Source organism: Nerophis lumbriciformis, linkage group LG32 (assembly GCF_033978685.3).
Source record: "Nerophis lumbriciformis linkage group LG32, RoL_Nlum_v2.1, whole genome shotgun sequence".
In the NCBI taxonomy this organism is placed as follows: domain Eukaryota; kingdom Metazoa; phylum Chordata; class Actinopteri; order Syngnathiformes; family Syngnathidae; genus Nerophis; species Nerophis lumbriciformis.
In genome coordinates, this window is record NC_084579.2 from 28,889,900 (window position 1) to 28,911,509 (window position 21,610).

Consider the following 21,610-nt stretch of genomic DNA (forward strand, 5'->3'; position numbering starts at 1 on the left):
TAAGACGTGAGACAAACATACAAATCCACAACGCGCTTTTTAAATAGAATCAAAATAAATAAACATTAAAACTAACAGTACTGAAAGCTGGGTTATTTATTTTTGTTTACACCCAGTACTGTTTTGTGTGCATGGCGGGTCGATGGTGTTTATGTTTGGACACGTTGTTTTGTCTGACGTAGCAGGGGTCGTAATAGTCCCACTCCAATGCCGACACCACGCCATTGGACAAACCGTCGCTGTCTGCTGACAGAATTCGCAGGGACACACCTGGACAGGAAACATTTATTGCGTATGTTTTTTGAATCATTAAAAGAATAAAAATAAAAACATTTTTTTATATAATACAAGATTGTTTTCTCCCCAGAAAAGTCAGGTCATGGGGCTAAAGAGCCTTAGGACTTTTGCCCAAGTGTGTCAGAGATTTTCTTCCTGTCACTTACCAACACACACCAATGCAGGGTCGTCTGATGTAGAAATATGTCCCCCCCCTCACATATGGAGTCAAAAGAAAGCCCTATAACATAACAAACCTGCGCTGGCACCAAAGTCACTATCCAGGCCGGAACCTTGCACCGCAGATGTGTTGACGCAGGATCCCTCTGAGGATGGGTTGTTGTACTCGCACTCCATGTCCACTTTGTCAAAGTTCACATCGCCTGGGCTCCACTCGTTCAGCAACTCGTAGGCACTGCTGCTGCGATGGACTTGAACCACATGCCCAATTTCCTATGGATGTAAGCAAGGAAACAATGAAATACCCTGCAAAGACACATGCAGAAATATATTAACATTAAATGCTGATATTCTGCAACTAAAAGCCATAAAAATAGTATTTAAACCTTGGTTTTACAGGTGCCTTGTCAGCTTTGCTGGCAATAATGCAACTTTTTTGTTGTCTAGCAGACGTTATTATATTCTGTGCTGCATGCATGTTTCGTAGTATTTTGTTTAGATATACCTTATCTAACTTGTCAAAAAGTAAAGTCACAATATTAGAAACAACCCCCCAAATGAAGCAATGCGGTTCTACACAGCCAGGGGCGCATCACCAAATTCTGGGCCCCCATCCCACCCTAAGGCTAAACCTAATGTCCCCACCTCATAAACACACACTTGGTATGTTTACATGCACTCAAAAATACTTACTGCATTGATTTTGTTAAACACTAATATTTTGACTTGTTAAAATTGTCTAAATAAACCCCCCTAAATGAATGTAAAGTAGATATTAGCTGATACACTTTGGATTATCAGTGGAATATACCAATCATAACAATACATTATGACTATTAGTGCATCTACTGCTGGTTAAGTCTCCCTGTTTTTAACTTCTTAGGACCTGGTGTCCACATATGTAGACACATTTTTGGTTGTGTAGACCAGTGGTTCTCAACCTTTTTTCAGTGATGTACCCCCTGTGAACATTTTTTTAATTCAAGTACCCCCTAATCAGAGTAAAGCATTTTTGGTTGAAAAAAAGAGAAAGAAGTAAAAAACGGCAACATGTCATCAGTTTCTGATTTATTAAATTGTATAACAGTGCAAAATATTGCTCATTTGTTGTGGTCTTTCTTGAACTATTTGGAAAAAAAAGATAGAAAAATAACTCAAAACCTGTTGAAAAATAAACAAATAAATGATAAATGGGTTGTACTTGTATAGCGCTTTTCTACCTTCAAGGTACTCAAAGCGCTTTGACACTACTTCCACATTTACCCATTCACACACACATTCACACACTGATGGAGGGAGCTGCCATGCAAGGCGCTAACCAGCACCCATCAGGAGCAAGGGTGAAGTGTCTTGCTCAGGACACAACGGACATGACGAGGTTGGTACTAGGTGGGGATTGAACCAGGGACCCTCGGGTTGCGCACGGCCACTCCTCCACTGCGCCACGCCGTCCCAACAAGTGATTCAATTATAAATAAAAAGTTCTACATATAGAAAGTAATCATCAACTTAAAGTGCCCTCTTTGGGATTGTAATAGAGATCCATCTGGATTCATGAACTTAATTCTAAACATTTCTTCACAAAAAAAGAAATCTTTAACATCAATATTTATGGAACATGTCCACAAAAAATCTAGCTGTCAACACTGAATATTGCATTGTTGCATTTCTTTTCACAGTTCTTTTTGACAAGACATTTAAAAAAAATCTCACGTACCCTTTGGCATACCTTCAAGTACTCCCAAGGGTAAGCGTACCCCCATTTGAGAACCACTGGTGTAGACCAAAATACAACATATTTCTCTACAAAACCCTGGTTTCCAATTACGAGGTCATTATACTGCCAATTAGTGGTGGAGGAAAAGTATACCACATCACATGACTCAAGATGGCTGAAAACAGTTCAGATGGCAATTGAACTTTTTTTTGTTTTTATACTCATTGGGTTCCAAATAGCCAAGATAAATTAAAAATGCATGCCCTACAAGAGTTTGGGTCTTAAGATCCTACAAACCAGTGACACTTCTGTGTCTAACTTTAAATACAGGGTCCTAGAACGCACTACAGGTATGTGCAATGAGATGTAAAAGTGAAACTTAAACATAACTTGCTTAAACGTATGCTGCCACAAAAAAGATTATATTTTTACCTTTCTACTATAACCCCATCTTTGGTCGGATGAAACAAAAATTGAGCTGTTTGGCCACAATACCCAGCAATATGTTTGGAGGAGAAAAGGTGAGTCCTTTGATCCCGGGAACACTATAACTACCGTCAAGCATGGCGGTGGTAGTATTATGCTCTGGGCCTGTTTTGCTGCCAATGGAACTGGTGCTTTACAGAGAGTAAATGAGACAATGAAAAAGGAGGATTACCTCCAAATTCTTCAGGACAATCTAAAATCATCATCCCAGAGGTTGTGTCTTGGGCGCAGTTTTGTGTTCCGACAGGACAATGACCCCAAACACACGTCAACAGTAGTAAAAGAATGGCTAAATCAGGCTAGAATTAAGGTTTTAGAATGACCTTCTCAAAGTCCTGACTTAAAACGTGTGGACAATGCTGAAGAAACAAGTCCATGTCAGAAAACCAACACATTTAGCTGAACTGTACCAATTTTGTCAAAAGGATGGTCAAAAATTCAACCAGAAGCTTGTGGATGGCTACCAAAAGCGCCTTATTGCAGTGAAACTTACCAAGGGGCATGTAACCAAATACTAACATTGCAGTATGTATACTTTTGACCCAGCAGATTTGGTCACATTTTCAGTAGACCCATAATAAATTCATAAAAGAACCAAACTTCAGGAATGTTTTTTGTGACCAACAATTGTGCTCCATCACAAAAAAATAAGAGTTGTAGAAATTATTGGAAACTCAAGACAGCCATGACATTATGTTCTTTACAAGTCTATGTACACTTTTGACCACGACTGTAATATATATATATACACACAGTTGTATATATATTGCGAACGCGATGACGTCACGTTATCGATGGGAAAATGCATTTTTTAACTATATGAATTGCCTGAGCGGCTAGCAGACACCGAGAGTAACAAGGGGTAGAAAATGGATTAGAAAGGACAGATTAGGAAAAAAAAAAATAATAATTATTTGTATTTATTTTAATTTCACTTTGGGACTTCCTGCGGGCCGGATCGGCTAGGAGATACCTGTAATGTTCTTGCATCGTGGTGACTGCAGAAATAATGAGAGTTTGTTCCTTGAACTCGTAACTTTAATAACAACGCATCAGCGGCATTTCATAACTGGCATACAACCATAGTCAAGTAGCCACTCGACTCCGCGTACTTCCTGTCTAGCAACGGGACTTCAAAATAAAATACCTTACGTTCTGGTGAACATCACAACACCGAGAGTAACACGCGGTAGAAAATTGATTAGAAAGGACATATTTAAAAATTAAAACAAATAGATAAATATTTTTTTTCTTTTAACTTGGGACTACCTGCGGCTCGTAGTTTGGGCCGGGACCCCTGATTTACATGATTAATTCGGTGTAAGAAATCACACCAAACGTAAAAAATGATAATTGATGAACTTTACCGTGGGGGAGTTGGGCGGAACCAGGTGCAGCCTGACCCCGGCTTCCGAGTCACTGGACTGCGTGGGCAACACCGGCGCACTGTGACGCCACCCGGCCGTGTCGATGCATCGCGTCCGTGACCCGGAGGCCAGGTCGGGTCTCCCCGCCCCGGATGCCCGGATGCTACTCGGCGCCCTCCAGGACCCTGACCCGGTAGCCCCATCCGGCATCAGAAGCCGTATCCTGTGCTCCCCTCCGACCCTCGACGAAGCCCTGGAGGAGGTCACCGGGTGAGGCAAGGCGGGCTCGGACAGTGACATGTACGCCATCCGCGTGGGGAAGACCTCCACGTCGGGCGACGAGCTCCTGCGGGCTCTTTTCAGCGGGAAGTCCTCGGTGGTCTCCCGGCCCCTCTTGGACAGCAGGAAGAGCTTGTAGCCCAGGAAGACGCAGTTGAGGAGCAGCAGGAGGACAACAGCCGGGATGAGCAGGAGGACCACCAGGGTGAGGTTTGTCACTGGGTACCCTTCACTCAGGTTAGGGGAGGTGCTCTGACGTGACATTTCATTCCACAGGACATGAAAAAGGTGACTATATTAGAGATGTGGAAAAACATCCACGCGTGTCTGCAACGCACGTGCTTTGACGTGTCAATCAACGTGGGCCATTTTGGGTTAGTGCGGCTTTTCAAACGTCGTCTTTCAACATCTTTGTTGTCAAATGCTGCGTGGGTTCGTGTTTTGTAACACGAAATGAGACATGTGTAAAAGGCAGGTCGGGAAAGTTTACAGAGCAACAGCTGAGCGCAATTATGTTGACGTGGCTGCAGGGTGCTATGGCGACTCCCCACCATCAGGGGGGGATAGTTGACCAGAGTGCAAAAAACTACATTGCATCTCCTGCCTAAAATGTATGAATATTGTCATGGCTTTCTACACCAAAATTCATCTATTTTTTTTTTATTCAACTTCTTCGTCTTCTCCAGATTTTGGCGCACTCTACCTTCCACGTTTTTCACCCGATTCAAACCGTTCCATGAATTTATCATGAATTGATTAACGTGGGGGCAGCACGTTGGAACAGGGGTTACTGCAAGTGCCTCACAATACGACGGTCCTGAGTAGTCCTGAGTTCAATCCCGGGCTCGGGTTCTTTCTGTGTGGAGTTTGCATGTTCTCCCCGTGACTGCGTGGGTTCCCTCCGGCTTCCTCCCACCTCCAAAGACATGCACCTGGGGATAGGTTGATTGGCAACACTAAATTGGCCCTAGTGTGTGAATGTTGTCTGTCTATCTGTCTTGGCCCTGTGATGAGGTGGCGACTTGTCCAGGGTGTACCCTGCCTTCCGCCCGAATGCAGCTGAGATAAGCTCCAGCACCCCCCGCGACCCCAAAAGGGACAAGTGGTAGAAAATGGATGGATAAATGATTAACGTGGACCCTGACTTAAACAAGTTGAAAATGTTATTGGGGTGTTACCATTTAGTGGCCAATTGTACGGAATATGTACTGTACTGTGCAATCTACTAATAAAATTCTCAATCAATCAATCAATCAATCCAACTTCCAACTGTTCTGCCAAATTCCAAAAATTCCAGGATTTCTCAGAATTCCAGGTTTTCCGGGACATTTTTCCCATTCAAAATGAATTGGCCATTTTTCAAACTTGCACCATTTCCACATTTTTCAACCCATTCAAACCATTCCCCCTTCAACAAATTCCACCATTTTGGAAATTCAAACTACCCCTTTTCCAAGTTCAAAAAAATTCCAGGATTTTCCAGAATTCCTTGGTTTTCCAAAGCCCTTTTCCCACCCTTTTTCTGGCGACTACTCCTCCCACATTTTTCAACCCACTGCAACCATTCCACCGTCGAAACATTCTTCTTAATCGGGACAAAAACTGAAATGTTTTTTTGAACTGGAAAAATTCCCGGTTTTCCCGAAATTCCAGGAATTCCGTAATACTATTTTTCAATTCAGCATGTTACTACTTCAACATTTCTCGACCTATTTGAAAAAATTTAAACACCAACCATTTCAACTCATTCAGACCATTCAAGTTTTTTTTAATTAAAAAAAAAAACATTCCCGCTTTTCCCGAAATTCCCATTTTTTGGGGGAAATTTTCATTGAAATGAATGGGACATTCTTCAATGTTCCACAGCTCCCACATTTTTCATTTGATTCAAACTGTTTCAACTTCAAAATATTCAGCTTGTTCAGGAATGTTGTGCTCTACTTCCACAATTCAAACATTTTTTTTAGAGGATTTCAGTTCAACTTCAGCATTGGAGCATTCACATGCAGTTCCTTCAGGAATTGCCTCATCTAGTTACATTTTCATAAAATCTTTAAACACTATATTTTGATATTCATTTTAGTACAATGTTTATTTCACTTTTATGCAAAATTAATTATGATTTGATTCTTTATTCAAGTACAATGTTTTATTTTCCATATTCAAACACAGTTTACTGTTTAAACTGTGTGTAATGTTACAGTGGCCGAAAATAGTACATTTTGTAAGTGTTGTCGTACAGAATTCCGCAAATTAATCTTGCTTTTTCTTTAGTTGGCCACAGTAACGTTATGTTTGAGTTGTATATTCCTCCTTCCTATCTTTGTTGGCGTTGAGCTAGACAGGTAATCTTTTCTCAAGGATATGGTTATCTCTTTTGCATTCCGAAGTCCCAACTAGGGCCTCTTTCCTACGAGAAGTGAACCAATCCACCTGCGAATATCAAACTAAGGGGCCTTATCTTATTATGTGCTCAAACTGAAATACCACTATTTACTTGAACTTGGTGGTTTGCTTTCTCCAAGGTGAATATAAACATTCACCTTATGTAGAACATATGAGTTTAATTAATTAACTTCACTGTTATAACTGACTTTATTTTTACTTTCACATTTCACTTTACGTTGCGCAAATAATTTACAAGTGGATCACCGATGACGATATTGTTCATATTTACCCTGAAAACACTTGGGGTCCAAGTGTTTTTTGCGTAAAATCTTAATCAACCGTCCAACATGTGACTTCATCAGTCACTTGAAAACAGAGAGACGGTGGTGAGACGGATGGTGAGCATTTACTTACTAGTTGCTGATTAATTTAGTCATCGATTCGTTGGAACTATGCTATGCGCATGCGCGGAGGCTTTTTATTTGTATTTATTTTTTTTTTATTTTTTTTTTATTTTTTTATAAACCTTTATTTATAAACTGCAACATTTACAAACAACTGAGAAACAATAATCAAAATGAGTACAAAAACATTACAAAACAGCGCCAGGGCGGCGCTGAGGCTACGTCTCATGAGGTGGAGGTAAGCTAGCCAATGATGTGTCATCAATCAATCAATGTTTATTTATACAACCCTAAATCACAAGTGTCTCAAAGGGCTGCACAAGCCACAACGACATCCTCGGTACAGAGCCCACATAAGGGCAAGGAAAAACTCACCCCAGTGGGAGTCATGTGCAGCTCACGTGACGACGCCGTCTCCTTTGCTGGAAACATTCGAAAAATGGCGCAGGAAAACAGTAAGGATAGTTCAGCGGAAAAACATCTTGAGGTCATTGCTTCAATGGAGAAAAGTGTACGACCTAAGTTGTCAAAAGTGTGGGCACACTTTACTTTAAAGACTTCAAAGAAGACCATTTCCTGCAAAATGGCACAGAAGTACAACATTGAGCACCTGAAAAGGAAACATGTTGGAGCCATGAATGAAGGGAATAACTCACGATACGTAACTTTTTAAGTCCATAGTGGCAACAGGCATTCACGAGTTCAGCTTTTTTGTGAGTAACGTTAATGTTATGCCTTTGTTGCAACGCAGGGCTGATAATGTGTCTCTGGCACATTTGTCTCCGTTTTGAGAGAGAAAACGCACGGTTACCAATTTGGAAATAAACATAACGGACAGAAATATCTCAGGTTGGTTTCATAATGGATCAATGTAGCCGGGCCCGATAAAGCTATATAAATATATTTAGATTTGAGTGACGCTTTCGTATAACTAAATGTTATGAAGGTGCTGGAATATTTCATGCTATTATTCAGAGGCAGCCTAAAATTAATCCTTTATTATTCACAACAGAAACGTGTACAATATCTGATTCAGTTCTGATCTGATGAGTTACATTTCTGTGTTATTATTGGTGTATGCTGCACCCCCAATGTCCAGAACATCAACCAATCAATCAATGTTTATTTATGGTGCCCGTATGCTGGTTTTTTTTTCAATAAAATACTGGAAAGGATAGAAATGTAGTTTGTCTCTTTTATCCGATTATTAATCGATTAATCGAAGTAATAATCGACAGATAAATCGATTATCAAATTAATCGTTAGTTGCAGCCCTACAGTGTATATATATATATATATATATGTGTATGTATATATATATATATATATATATATGTATATATATATGTATATATATATATATATATATATATATATATATATATATATATATATATATATATATATATATATATATATATATATCTATCAGTGACGTGCAGTCACATCATGGAAAGAAAAAAAATGTAAAAAGAAAACATTTTTATTAAATTGTAATAAGTATCCAGTGATTATACTATAAAGTTATTTTCCATTTAACTTCACCAGTTTTAGAGTATTTTTATTCAAAATCGCTGAATTTTCACATTTGCCGTTCAAATACTGAGAAGAGATGGTGCGGTGAACAGCAGCCAGTTGAGGCACGTCACTGCGTTGTGCCTCACCATGGATTGCGGACTTGGCTAACTGCTGGCCTGCTGTGCAGTGAGACCGTATTGCTATATGAACTATATTATACATTTCCATAGTTTAGTTAGCTGAGGTATATAATGTACAGTGTATTTTGTCAACAACTGTATGTGTGTAACGTATTTCTTGTGCTGAGCGATCATAAAACTGCTGCAAAAGACGCACTGGCTGAGGCTCCAGTAATCCTGCCTCCTGTACCCCCGCCGTGGATTGCAACCCCTGACGGGAGTGTTATATCAACTAAAGCCCACACTTAAACTTTCCACGTGCAAGATTGAATCTATTTAAAAAAGTTATTTCTTAAGAAGCCAAAAAGTGCAAAAACAATAATGTTCGTGTTGGAGGAGTTGTGAATGACTGCAGGGCCACAACATTAGGTACACCTGCAGACTGCAGGTGTACATAATTCACAACTCCTCCAACACAAACATTATTGTTTTCAAACTTTTTGGCTTCTTATTAAATAACTTTTGTAACCTATTTTTATGGGCTTTCCTCTTTGTGATGTTAAGTTCCTGTTATGCGCTGTTATACAGTATATGCCCTGAGCTCTTATTTTGAAGGCGCTAAGAGCGGAAGTGATGACACGTTGGAGTGGAGCGAAAGTTTTTGAAAGAAGGTAAATAAAGTGGTCCTCGTGTAAACTGGAGCCTCCGTGTTTGTTATTTTGTAGTTTCATACAGTATAGGCGACATTTATAAACCCTCGGTTACACTTTTTTAAATAGATTCAATCTTGCACGTGGAAAGTTTAAGTGAGGGCTTTAGTTGATATAACACTCCCGTCAGGGGGTGCATTAATCCAGCACAACAGCGGCGAATGGACTTCATTTATAAGTAAAGGTAAGACCATAATAACATTTTTTTTATTAAATGTGCTTTTTTGTGTGCTACAGTTTGTATGTGTAAAGTTAAAGTTAAGTTAAAGTACCAATGATTGTCACACACACACTAGGTGTAATGAAATTTGTCCTCTGCATTTGACCCATCCCCTTGATCACCCCCTGGGAGGTGAGGGGAGCAGTGGGCAGCAGCAGCGCCGCGCCCGGGAATAATTTTTGGTGATTTAACCCCCAATTCCAACCCTTGATGCTGAGTATCAAGCAGGGAAGAATGCTGGTATGAGCTTTTAAACATAACCCGTTAACTGCTGCCAATCAAATGGTGAATAAGATACTCTTTAGGGTTCATATGTTTGTAAATCTGACTGTGATGAAGTCAGTGCCTCACCAGCCATGAACCTCACTGCACGTCACTGATATATATATATATATATATATATATATATATATATACATTTGTACATTTATATATATATATATATATATGTATGTGTGTATGTGTATATATGTATATGTATATATATGTATATATATACATGTATATATATATATATATATATATATATATGTATACATATATATGTATATATATATATATATATATATGTATACATATATATGTATATATATATATATACACATATATATATGTATATATACATGTATGTATATATATATATATATATATATATATGTATATATATATATATATATATATATATATACAAACCCCATTTCCATATGAGTTGGGAAATTGTGTTAGATGTAAATATAAACAGAATACAATGATTTGCAAATCCTTTTCAACCCATATTCAATTGAATGCACTACAAAGACAAGATATTTGATGTTCAAACTCATAAACTTTATTTTTTTTTTGCAAATAATAATTAACTTAGAATTGCATGGCTGCAACACGTGCCAAAGTAGTTGGGAAAGGGCATGTTCACCACTGTGTTACATCACCTTTTCTTTTAACAACACTCAATAAACGATTGGGAACTGAGGAAACTAATTGTTGAAGCTTTGAAAGTGGAATTCTTTCCCTTTCTTGTTTTATGTAGAGCTTCAGTCATTCAACAGTCCACTGTCATATTTTACGCTTCATAATGCGCCACACATTTTCGATGGGAGACAGGTCGGGACTGCAGGAGGGCCAGGAAAGTACATGCACTCTTTTTTTACGAAGCCACGCTGTAGTAACATGTGCTGAATGTGGCTTGGCATTGTCTTGCTGAAATAAGCAGGGGCGTCCATGAAAAAGACAGCGCTGAGATGGCAATGTTGTTCCAAAACCTGTATGTACCTTTCAGCATTAATGGTGCCTTCACAGATGTGTAAGTTACCCATGCCTTGGGCACTAATGCACCCCCATACCATCACAGATGCTGGCTTTTGAACTTTGCGTCGATAACAGTCTGGGTGGTTCGCTTTCCCTTTGGTCCAGATGACACGATGTCGAATATTTCCAAAAACAATTTGAAATGTGGACTTGTCAGACCACAGAACACTTTTCCACTTTACATGAGTCCATCTTAGATGAACTCGGGCCCAGAGAAGCCGGTGGCGTTTCTGGATGTTGTTGCTTTGCATAGTAGAGCTTTAACTTGCACTTACAGATGTAGAGACGAACTGTATTTAGTGACAGTGGTTTTCTGAAGTGTTCCTGAGCCCATGTGGTGATATCCTTTAGAAATTGATGTCGGTTTTTGATACAGTGCCGTCTGAGGGATCGAAGGTCACGGTCATTCAATGTTGGTTTCCGGCCATGTCGCTTACGTGGAGTGATTTCTCCAGATTCTCTGAACCTTTTGATAATAGTATGGACCGTAGATGTTGAAATCCCTAAATTTCTTGCAATTGCACTTTGAGAAACGTTGTTCTTAAACTGTTTGACTATTTGCTCACGCAGTTGTGTACAAAGGGGTGTACCTTGCCCCATCCTTTCTTGTGAAAGACTGAGCATTTTTTGGGAAGCTGTTTTTATACCCAATCATGGCACCCACCTGTTCCCAATTAGCCTGCACACCTGTGGGATGTTCCAAATAAGTGTTTGATGAGCATTCCTCAACTTTATCAGTATTTATTGCCACCTTTCCCAACTTCCTTGTCACGTGTTGCTGGCATCAAATTCTAAAGTTAATAATTAGTTGCAAAAAAGAAAATTTTATCAGTTTGAACATCAAATATGTTGTCTTTGTAGCATATTCAACCGAATATGGGTTGAAAATGATTTGCAAATCATTGTATTCCGTTTATATTTACATCTAACACAATTTCCCAACTCATATGGAATCGGGGTTTGTATATATATATATATATATATATATATATATATATATATATACTGTATATATATATATTTATATATACATATATGTATATATATGCATGTATGTATATGTATATATATATGTATGTATGTATGTATGTAAAAACTTGTTAAAAGAACATTCAACCAGGTATTTGAATAACAAGTATTCATTTTTGTAGTTGTGTAATCAATGCACCATGGGAAAATAATCAGCGATTAAGACAGAAAAGTCAGGTTGGAGCTTTCTTTATTCCATTCTACCAATTGAGTATCAGATCATATTAACAATAGCAATAATAATAATACACCTATGCAGAGTATTTACAATGTAAACCATTCAATAGAACAATTGACACATGAATCTCTCTTAGAGACAATATTTTTGCTTTTTTGTACACAAAGTACACGCAGCTAGTAATGTAAAAAGGCAGTCATTTGAGCACCATATAATAATATATAGTCAAGTTTCTACCACCCGTGTAAGTCTATACAGACTTGAATAACATACTGCAGTGACAGCAGCAATTAAGACGTCCGTCAGATACCGAACACCGCATCTGTCAGGCATCGTGTATTCGTGCACATCTGCACCTTTTCATCGTCCGAACCCAAGTGGGGGCCGGTCGCGGTCCTACTGTATGTAGAACCTCAGGCGAGAACAGCGTCCGATTTGGGCTAGCACTGACCCAAGCTGTGCTTGATGATCTCGCGCGACTGCGGCGGGATCCTGTCGGGGAAGAGCACCTGGAACTCCACCACAAGGTCGCCGCGCTTGGACGGACACTTGGCCACGGGCAGGCCTTCGCCCCTGAGGCGCCGCACCGCCCCCGGCTTGATGACGTCGCTGCACGGTAGAGGCATCATGCGGTTGTCCAGCGTGGGGACGTTGACTGTGCAGCCGCAGAGAGCCTGGGAAAGGCAGACGTAGATTTAGGAACAGGTTTCATAACTCATAATCCTTCCGAGGACACTTATGAAAGTTGCGTAAACCGTAAATGTGTCAAGTCTTTGAAAAAGGCGGTTATGCAACATGCCCGCTGCTACAGATGTGATAATGGCTGCTCCATTTTTTGAGAGCCGCGTGTGGGCGTCGAGCGGCTCAATGACTGAAGACAGGAAAGAGGTTTTTTTTTTTTCAAAACGACTAATCTGTGCGTGGGCGCCTCCTCCTCCTCCGCTCGCCTGCCATTGAGGAGTCTGCATGCAGCATCACAGTAGGCAGAGGCTATTTTTAGCTCGCCCGGCGTGGGGGCGGATGAGGTAACGAGCAGGCTCTTTTTGCCGGTGCTCATATTTCCGCCTGGTATTTTTACAGTAATTGATTTTCTTGGGGATTACAGAGAAGGCTTACATAAAGAAGGGGTTTTGTGACACATTTTAAGGCTTATTGTCTAGCTCGACTCTTAAGTCATTAGTCTCAGTCAAAACTCACCTCTTTGAGGGTGATGCTGGCCGTGAACACGATGTGGGCGCCGTCTCTTTTGTACTGCGAGTGCTCCGTGTCCCTGAGCACGAAGGTGACGTCAGCCGGGGTGTTGTTGGGCGTTTCGTCGCCCTCCCTGGGGAAGGTGATCTTGGTGCCCGCCTTCCATCCTTTTTTCACCACCACGTTCAGCATCTTCTCCTCGGAGTGCACGCTGTGCCCGTCGGCGTTGAGGCGGCTGCGGGTGACCTTCACGTGCTTCGTGCAGCCGTGCATGACCTCCTCCAGGGTCACGGGCAGCTCGTGCACCACCTCCTCGCCCTGCAGGCGCCGCCGGCCCCGCCGCAGGCCGCCGTCGTGGTTGGCGCCCACGTGGCTGAAAGGGAAGCGCCTGAAGGGGTTGAATAGGTCGTCTTCCGCTTCGTTGTCTTGGCCGAAGAAGATGTCGAAGTGGTCGGAGCCGTGGAAGAAAGAGGAGAATGTGGCGTGGGGATCGGTGGCGAAGTGGTTGCGGAAGGCTTTGCCTTGCCCTGCCACAGACATGCCGCTCTTCAGACCTGAAATAAATAAGATAAGTTTACTTTTGCAAGAAATATTCCACAGTTAAAATAGTGCATCAGTTTTCCAATCCTCACCTTCCTCTCCATACTGGTCGTAGATGCTTCGCTTCTTGGGGTCGGTGAGAATCTCGTAGGCCTCGGCGATCTCCTTGAAGCGATCCTCCGCGTCGGCCTCGCTGTTCTTGTCCGGGTGGAACTTGAGGGCCATCTTCCTGTAGGCCTTCTTGAGCTCATCCTCGTTGGAATCCTGCGACACACCCAAGACTTTGTAGAAATCCTTCCCCGCGTTGGGCTTGATGGAGAGGCACGGGGTGTCCGGCTCGGACTTGGTGCCTTCCTGCAAGGTGGAAGGGGAGGAGCTTTGCATTAGATTTTTAGTTTTACGCTGGTTATGCTGTACAGGTTGTGCGTCGTGTCATAATAACACTAACATGTCAAGCATGGCATGTGTGCGGCTGCCTCTGCACACACTGAATTTTAAAGGCTGATCCTTTGCAGTGTGGGTAAGAGACTCTGCAGATATTGGATGAATACTAGTCTTGCATTTAAATCAGTGACAAAATTGAGCATTCTTCTTATTGTAAAGGCAAATCACATTTGGTTGTGACTATAGTGATAAAATCCCATTATTAAGTACAATCACCACTAAATTTGAGCCATAATGACACAACATCATTAAAAAAGGCAAAATTGTAATCAATTTCCTAATGTTTGAATTTTTATTTTTTTAATACTAATAATAATATTTTTATTTCACTGGTGCATACATTAATTATTTTATAATCATTTATGAATGCAGTAATTAAAAAATATACATTTTTTACTTAATCATTAAAGGTCCTTCCAACAGAGTACCTAAATGACCTTGTAAAGAAGCAGTTAAATACATGAAACCTACCGCTGATGAGGATGACCCGGAGCTGTCTCCCCTGTGCATGACGCGAACTTTGCACTTGACGTTGACATTTTTGTGCTTGACTCCAAACTGTGTCCAGATGAGAACCATGATGATGCCGGGTGTTGCTGTTGCAGTGTCGCTGTCCACTGGAGCCTGGTTCTGAAAGTAAGATCCTGTTCCTGCTGCTGGCTCTCCGTCTGACTAGATGGTGCCTCCGCAGCTCTCCCTTTTTACTATACCGCCGGGCCGCCCACGCAGCGTTTCCCAGGCGCCGCCCACTTCCTACGACGCGCAACGCACGAGGAGGGATGCCGCGGGGAGAGACGTGATTGGCCGGCTCCCCTGCGGAAGTGGCAGCCCTCTCTCGCCTTGTGGAGCCTTGTATCCGGAGCTCCGGGAGGCAGATCTCGCGGCAGCATCAGCACCGGCGAGTCACGACTCAGAACATCGAGTCCAATTTTGGTCCAGACAGAACAAACATGAGCGGCCAGACATACTCCAGACAACCAGCTTGTCCTGAAAGAACACTATGGATTGAACAGGATGTCCTTAAATAACACTAGAGATAGATAGACAGATACACAGACAGATGGATGGATAGATGGATAGATAGATACATAGATAGATAGATAGATACAAAAACAAAACCAGTGAAGTTGGCACGTTGTGTAATTTATAAATAAAAACAGAAAGCAATGATTTGTAAATCCTTTTCAACTTATTTTCACTGCAAAGACAAGATATTTAATGTTTGAACTGAGAAGCTTATTTTTTTTGTTGAAAATAATCATTACAATTTAATGGCAGCAACACATTGCAAAAAAATTGGCACAGGGGCATTATTACCACTGTGTTACATGGCCTTTCCTTTTAACAACACTCCGTTAATGTTTGGGAACTGAGGAGACCAATTTTTGAAGCTTTTCAGGTGGAATTCTTTTCCCATTCTTGCTTGATGTACAGCTTAAGTTGTTCAACAGTCCGGGGTCTCTGTTGTGGTATTTTAGGCTTCATAATGCGCCACACATTTTCAATGAGAGACAGGTCTGGACTTCAGGCAGGCCAGTCTAGTACCCGCACTCTTTTATTATGAAGCCACGCTGTTGTAACACGTGGCTTGGCATTATCTTGCGGAAATAAGCAGGGGCGTCCATGATAATGTTGCTTGGGTGGCAACATATGTTGCTCCAAAACCTGTATGTACATTTCAGCATTAATGGTGCCTTCACAGATGTGTAAGTTACCCATGCCTTGGGCATTAATACACCCCCATACCATCACAGATGCTGGCTTTTGAACTTTGCACCTATAACAATCCGGATGGTTCTTTTCCTCTTTGTTCCGGAGGATACGACGTCCTAGAACAATTTGAAATATGGACTCGTCAGACCACAGAACACTTTTCCACTTTGCATCAGTGCATCTTAAATGAGTTCGGGCACAGCGAAGCCGGCGGTGTTTCTGGGTGTTGTTGATAAATGGCTTTCGTTTTGCATAGTAGAGTTTTAACGTGCACTTACAGATGTAGCGACAAACTGTAGTTACTGACAGTGGTTTTCTGAAGTGTTCCTGAGCCAATGTGGTGATATCCTTTACACACTGATGTCGCTTTTTGATTCAGTACTGCCTGAGAGATCGAAGGTCCATAATATCATCGCTTACGTGCAGTTATTTCTCCAGATTCTCTGAACCTTTTGATGATATTACGGACCGTAGATGGTGAAATCCCTAAATTCTTTGCAATAGCTCGTTCAGAAATGTTGTTCTTAAACTGTTGGAGAATTTGCTCACGCATTTGTTGACAAAGTGGTGACCCCCGCCCCATCCTTGTTTGTGAATGACTGAGCATTTCATGGAAGCTGCTTTTATATCCAATCATGGCACCCACCTGTTCCCAATTAGCCTGTTCACCTGTGGGATGTTCCAAATAAGTGTTTGATGAGCATTCCTCAACATTCTCAGTCTTTTTTGCCACTTGTGCCAGCTTTTTTTAAACATGTTGCGGGCATCAAATTCCAAATGAGCTAATATTTGCAAAAAGTAAAGTTTTCAAGTTCAAACGTTAAGTATGTTGTCTTTGCAGTCTGTTAAAGTTAAAGTACTCATGATTGTCACACACACTAGGTGTGGCGAAATTATTCTCTGCATTTGACCCATCACCCTTGATCAGGGGATGAGGGGAGCAGTGGGCAGCAGCGGTGGCCGCGCCCGGGATCAATTCTGGTGATTTAACCCCCACTTCCAACCCTTGATGCTGAGTGCCAAGCAGGGAGGTAATGGGTCCCATTTTTATAGTCTTTGGTATGACTCGGCCGGGGTTTGAACTCTAACCTACCGATCTCAGGGCATTCAATTGAATATAGGTTGAAAAGAATTTGCAGATATTATTTTGGCGGTGCTCTATGGTGACGCTTACGGCCCTACGGTTAAGAAACACTGATCTACAGTGTCTGATACATCAATCTTTATCTTGATTATAGATCATAAGACATCATATATCATAGATGATATAGCTAATATATGTATAGATCTATTGTAGAAATACACAATATTGCCAAAAATATTTGGCCACCTGCATTGACTCACATATGAACTTGAAGTGCCATCCCATTCCTAACCCATAGGGTTCAATATGATGTTGGTCCACCTTTTGCAGCTATTACAGCTTCAACTCTTCTGGGAAGGCTGTCCACAAGGTAGCGGAGTGTGTTTATAGGAATTTTCGACCACTCTTCCAAAAGTGATGTTGGTCGAGAAGGCCTGGCTCTCAGTCGCCGTTCTAATTCATCCCAAAGGTGTTCTATCGGGTTCAGGTCAGGACTCTGTGCAGGCCAGTCAAGTTCATCCACACCAGACTCTGTCATCCATGTCTTTATGGACCTTGCTTTGTGCACTGGTGCCCAGTCATGTTAGAAGAAGAAGGGGCCCGCTCCAAACTGCTCCCACAAGATTGGGATCATGGAATTGTCCAAAATGTTTTGGTATTCTGGAGCATTCAAAGTTCCTTTCACTGGAACTAAGGGGCCAAGCCCAACTCCTGAAAAACAACCCCACACCATAATTTCTCCTCCACCAAATTTCACACTCGGCACAATACAGTTTGAAATGTATCGTGCTCCTGGCAACCTCCAAACCCAGACTTGTCCATCAGATTGCCAGATGGAAAAGCGTGATTCATTACCTCAGAGAACGCGTCTCCACTGCTCTAGAGTCTCGTGGCAATGTGCTTTACACCACTGCATCCGACACTTTGCATTGGACTTGGTGATGTAGGGCTTAGATGCAGCTGCTCGGCCATGGAAGCCCATTCCATGAAACTCTCTGCGTACTGTACGTGGGCTAATTGGAAGGTCACATGACGTTTGGAGCTATGTAGCAACTGACTGTGCAGAAAGTCGGTGACCTCTTTGCACTATGCGCTTCAGCATCAGCTGAGCCCTCTCTGTCAGTTTACGTGGCCTACCACTTGGTGGCTGAGTTGTTCCCAAACTCTTCCATTTTCTTATAATAAAGACTTTGGAATATTTAGGAGCGAGGAAATTTCACGGCTGGATTTGTTGCACAGGTGGCATCCTATGACAGTTCCACGCTGGAAATCACTGAGCTCCTGAGAGCGGCCCATTCTTTCACAAATGTTTGCAGAAACAGTCTCCATGCGTAAGTGCTTGATTTTACACACCTGTGGTCGGGCCAAGTGATTAGGACACCTGATTCTGATCATTTGGATGGGTGTCCAAATACTTTTGGTAATATTGTGTACATAATATAGATATAAGTGTATGTATCATCGATAGATTGATTGATTATATCATAATTCATTAAAAAATATGACTATAGATAGATAAATCTACCAAAGATGGGCAAACACATCCGGCCCGTTGGTCCCTTTAATCCGGCCCGACAAATATTAAAACAGAATTGAGCAAATATCTGTTTTGAGAATTGCCACAACAAAACCGACACTAGACTTGGACGCGCTGGCAAAAAAGGGTGATCAACAACACTGCTCCCACTAAAAAAGAATGTAAGCGTTAAACCTTTAATACCATTGTTATGTTTCTTTGATGTTCTAAAGATTATTGTTGAAAGTAGATGTATTATGATTAAAATAGCCCATGTTTGAGAAGCCTACTCTTAGTTCCAACAGATATGATGTGATTTGAAATGCATCATGTGCTCACTCGGCCTGTCTGTCAAATTTCAAAAGCCAATATGGCCCCATAGCCAAAAAGTTTTCCCACCCCTTATCTAGACTACATATCATAGATTTATTACACATTTATAACACAATACAGTAAATTAAAATAAGAACGGTACTTGCAAAAACAACTATTGTGTTTACAATCGATAAATACTGTAAATGAAATATTTTAATACATAAATATGTATGAATGTATGCATGTATATTTTCATAAATGTATGTATTTATATATATATACATGTATATATATATATATATATATATATATATATATATATATATATATATATATATATATAGGTGGCGACTTGTCCAGTGTGTACCCCGCCTTCCGCCCGTTGTAGCTGAGATAGGCTCCAGCGCCCCCCGCGACCCCGAAGGGAATAAGCGGTAGAAAATGGATGGATGGATATATATATATATATATATATATATATATGTATATATACACACCTGTATGCATATCAGATGGATTTATCATACTTCATAGCTAAATATAATTATCATAGATAGATTTATCATATTTAGGTAAGTCTATGTATTATGGATTGACTATCACACATCTATAACACAACCATTGAGTGTATATACAATTGATAAATACTGTCAAATGTATATTATATATATATATATATATATATATATATATATATATATATATATATATATATATATATATATATATATATATATATATGTGTGTGTATATGTACATATATGTATATGTATATATGTGTATATATATATATGGTATATATATGTGTGTATATATATATATATATATATATATATATATATATATGTATATATATGTCTTAATAAGGTTATCCAAAAAATAGTGCTCGATACCGTAGTAGAGCGCAATATATGTATGTGTGGGAAGAAAAAAATCACAAGACTATTTCATCTCTACAGGCCTGTTTCATGAGGGGGGGTACCCTCAATCATCAGGAGATTTTAATGGGAGCATTCGCATACCATGGTTTATATAGGGCACAGAGTGGGTGGGTACAGGCTGGCGGAGGGGCGTGGTGATTGGCTCATGTGTTACCTAGGAGGTGTTTCCGTCTATGGCGGCATGCTGTTACAATTTCGCTGCGCTTGTTGAGGGATGACAGGTCTGGACGGTAAATAATAAACAGTTTCTCTTTCAAGCATAGGTTGCATCTTTTATTACCACTATTGTAAGGTGTGCTGGATGCAAGAATTTGCCATGTTATTGAATATTCAACATTATTGTCTTTGAGGTCCCAAATGTGTTTGCTGAGTTCTGTGGTATTTCGCAGGTTTTTGTTCCTGAAAGAAGCCTTGTGATTGTTCCATCTGGTTTTGAATTCTCTCTCGGTTAATCCTACATATGTGTCGGATGTGTTAATGTCCTTGCGTATTACCTTAGATTGGTAGACAACTGATGTTTGTAAGCACCCCCTGTTGAGAGGGCAATCAGGTTTCTTTCGACAGTTACAGCCTTTGTTGGTTTTGGAGTCGCTCTGTCTGGGGGCCGACGGCTCATTTGCAATTGTTTTGTTGTGGTTTGAGATGATTTGTCGTATATTGTTCATGCAGCTGTAGCTCAATTTAATGTTGTTCTTGTTGAATACTTTTCTTAGGGTGTTGTCTTTGGGAAAGTGTTTGTCAATCAGATTGAGGAATTTGTGTCCAATGTTAGTTGAGACGTTTTTGCTGTATGGGGGGTTGTACCAGATGATGTCGTTTCGTTTTCTGTTCTTTTTTGGCTGGTTTCCTGGCGTGGGTTCATAGGTGAGGGTGAAATTGTATCCACTTTCATCAAGGGCTTTTTGGTACAGGGGGGTTGCTTGGTCAAATTCAGCTTTGCTAGATGACAGCATCGATAGCCTTTTATTGATTCCGGTAGGTATTCTTTTCGTGGTGGTGGGTGGGTGGTTGCTGTCATGGTGCACGTATTGGAGTGTTGTGTTGGGTTTCGTGAATGGTTGGTAGCTGTTATTTCTCAGGTTGAAAGTGACGTCAAGGAAGTTGACGGTTTGCTTGTTGGCTTCAATCATGATCCGTAGGCCGTTCTCTTTGAAAATTTGGCATATGCGTTTCTTGGTATTCTCGCTGCTCCTTGGCGAGGCGCGACACACTGCCAGTCCGTCATCACGGTAAATACCAAGGTTCAGATTGAGGCTAGCGAGCTGGGAGAGGAGGAAACTCCCAACGAGTTCACACGTTTCTGCTCCGTCAAAACTTCCCATAGTGACGTCAAATGTTGCATTGTTCTTTTTTTGCCATGGTGTACTGTTGTGGATGAGAATGGAGTTTTTTGCGTGGATGATGATGTTTCTTTCATTGCCTGTGATTGAGTCGTAGTCTGAGGCGAAGTCTAGTGCTTGAGTCAGTAGGTCTTGCGTGATGGAAGGGTAAAATTCCTCGATATCAAAGGAGATAAAGTTGTCTTGGATGTTGTTGAACCATTTGATTACTGCTGCTGTATTTCTCCATTGGTTGAGTGGTGTTTTGTCCTTGATTTTTGTGTTGACTCTGTCCAGGATTATTTTGCTGATTTTTCCTATTTCAGATTTAGTTGGGTTTATTAGTCGGCATGTTGGGTTATTTGCGAAGT

The 21,610-nt window shown here is 40.9% G+C and overlaps 2 protein-coding genes across 2 annotated transcripts; both read right to left on the reverse strand.

Moving 5' to 3' along the window:
* Positions 1 to 81: 81 nt before the first annotated feature.
* On the reverse strand, positions 82 to 4,694 carry hwa (huluwa). The gene is made up of 3 exons (XM_061927300.1): positions 4,027 to 4,694; positions 534 to 729; positions 82 to 270 (listed from the first exon to the last, which is right to left on the reverse strand). The coding sequence occupies exons 1-3, from the start codon at positions 4,567 to 4,569 to the stop codon at positions 107 to 109; spliced, it is 903 nt and encodes a 300-aa protein (XP_061783284.1). The 5' UTR covers positions 4,570 to 4,694; the 3' UTR covers positions 82 to 106.
* A 7,477-nt stretch (positions 4,695 to 12,171) lies between these two features.
* LOC133574937 (dnaJ homolog subfamily B member 5) lies at positions 12,172 to 15,072 on the reverse strand. Its single transcript, XM_061927299.2, has 4 exons — positions 14,823 to 15,072; positions 14,000 to 14,261; positions 13,374 to 13,921; positions 12,172 to 12,850 (listed from the first exon to the last, which is right to left on the reverse strand). Exons 1-4 carry the CDS (start codon positions 14,928 to 14,930, stop codon positions 12,617 to 12,619), a joined length of 1,152 nt encoding a protein of 383 aa, XP_061783283.1. The 5' UTR covers positions 14,931 to 15,072; the 3' UTR covers positions 12,172 to 12,616.
* Between the last annotated feature and the right edge of the window lie 6,538 nt (positions 15,073 to 21,610).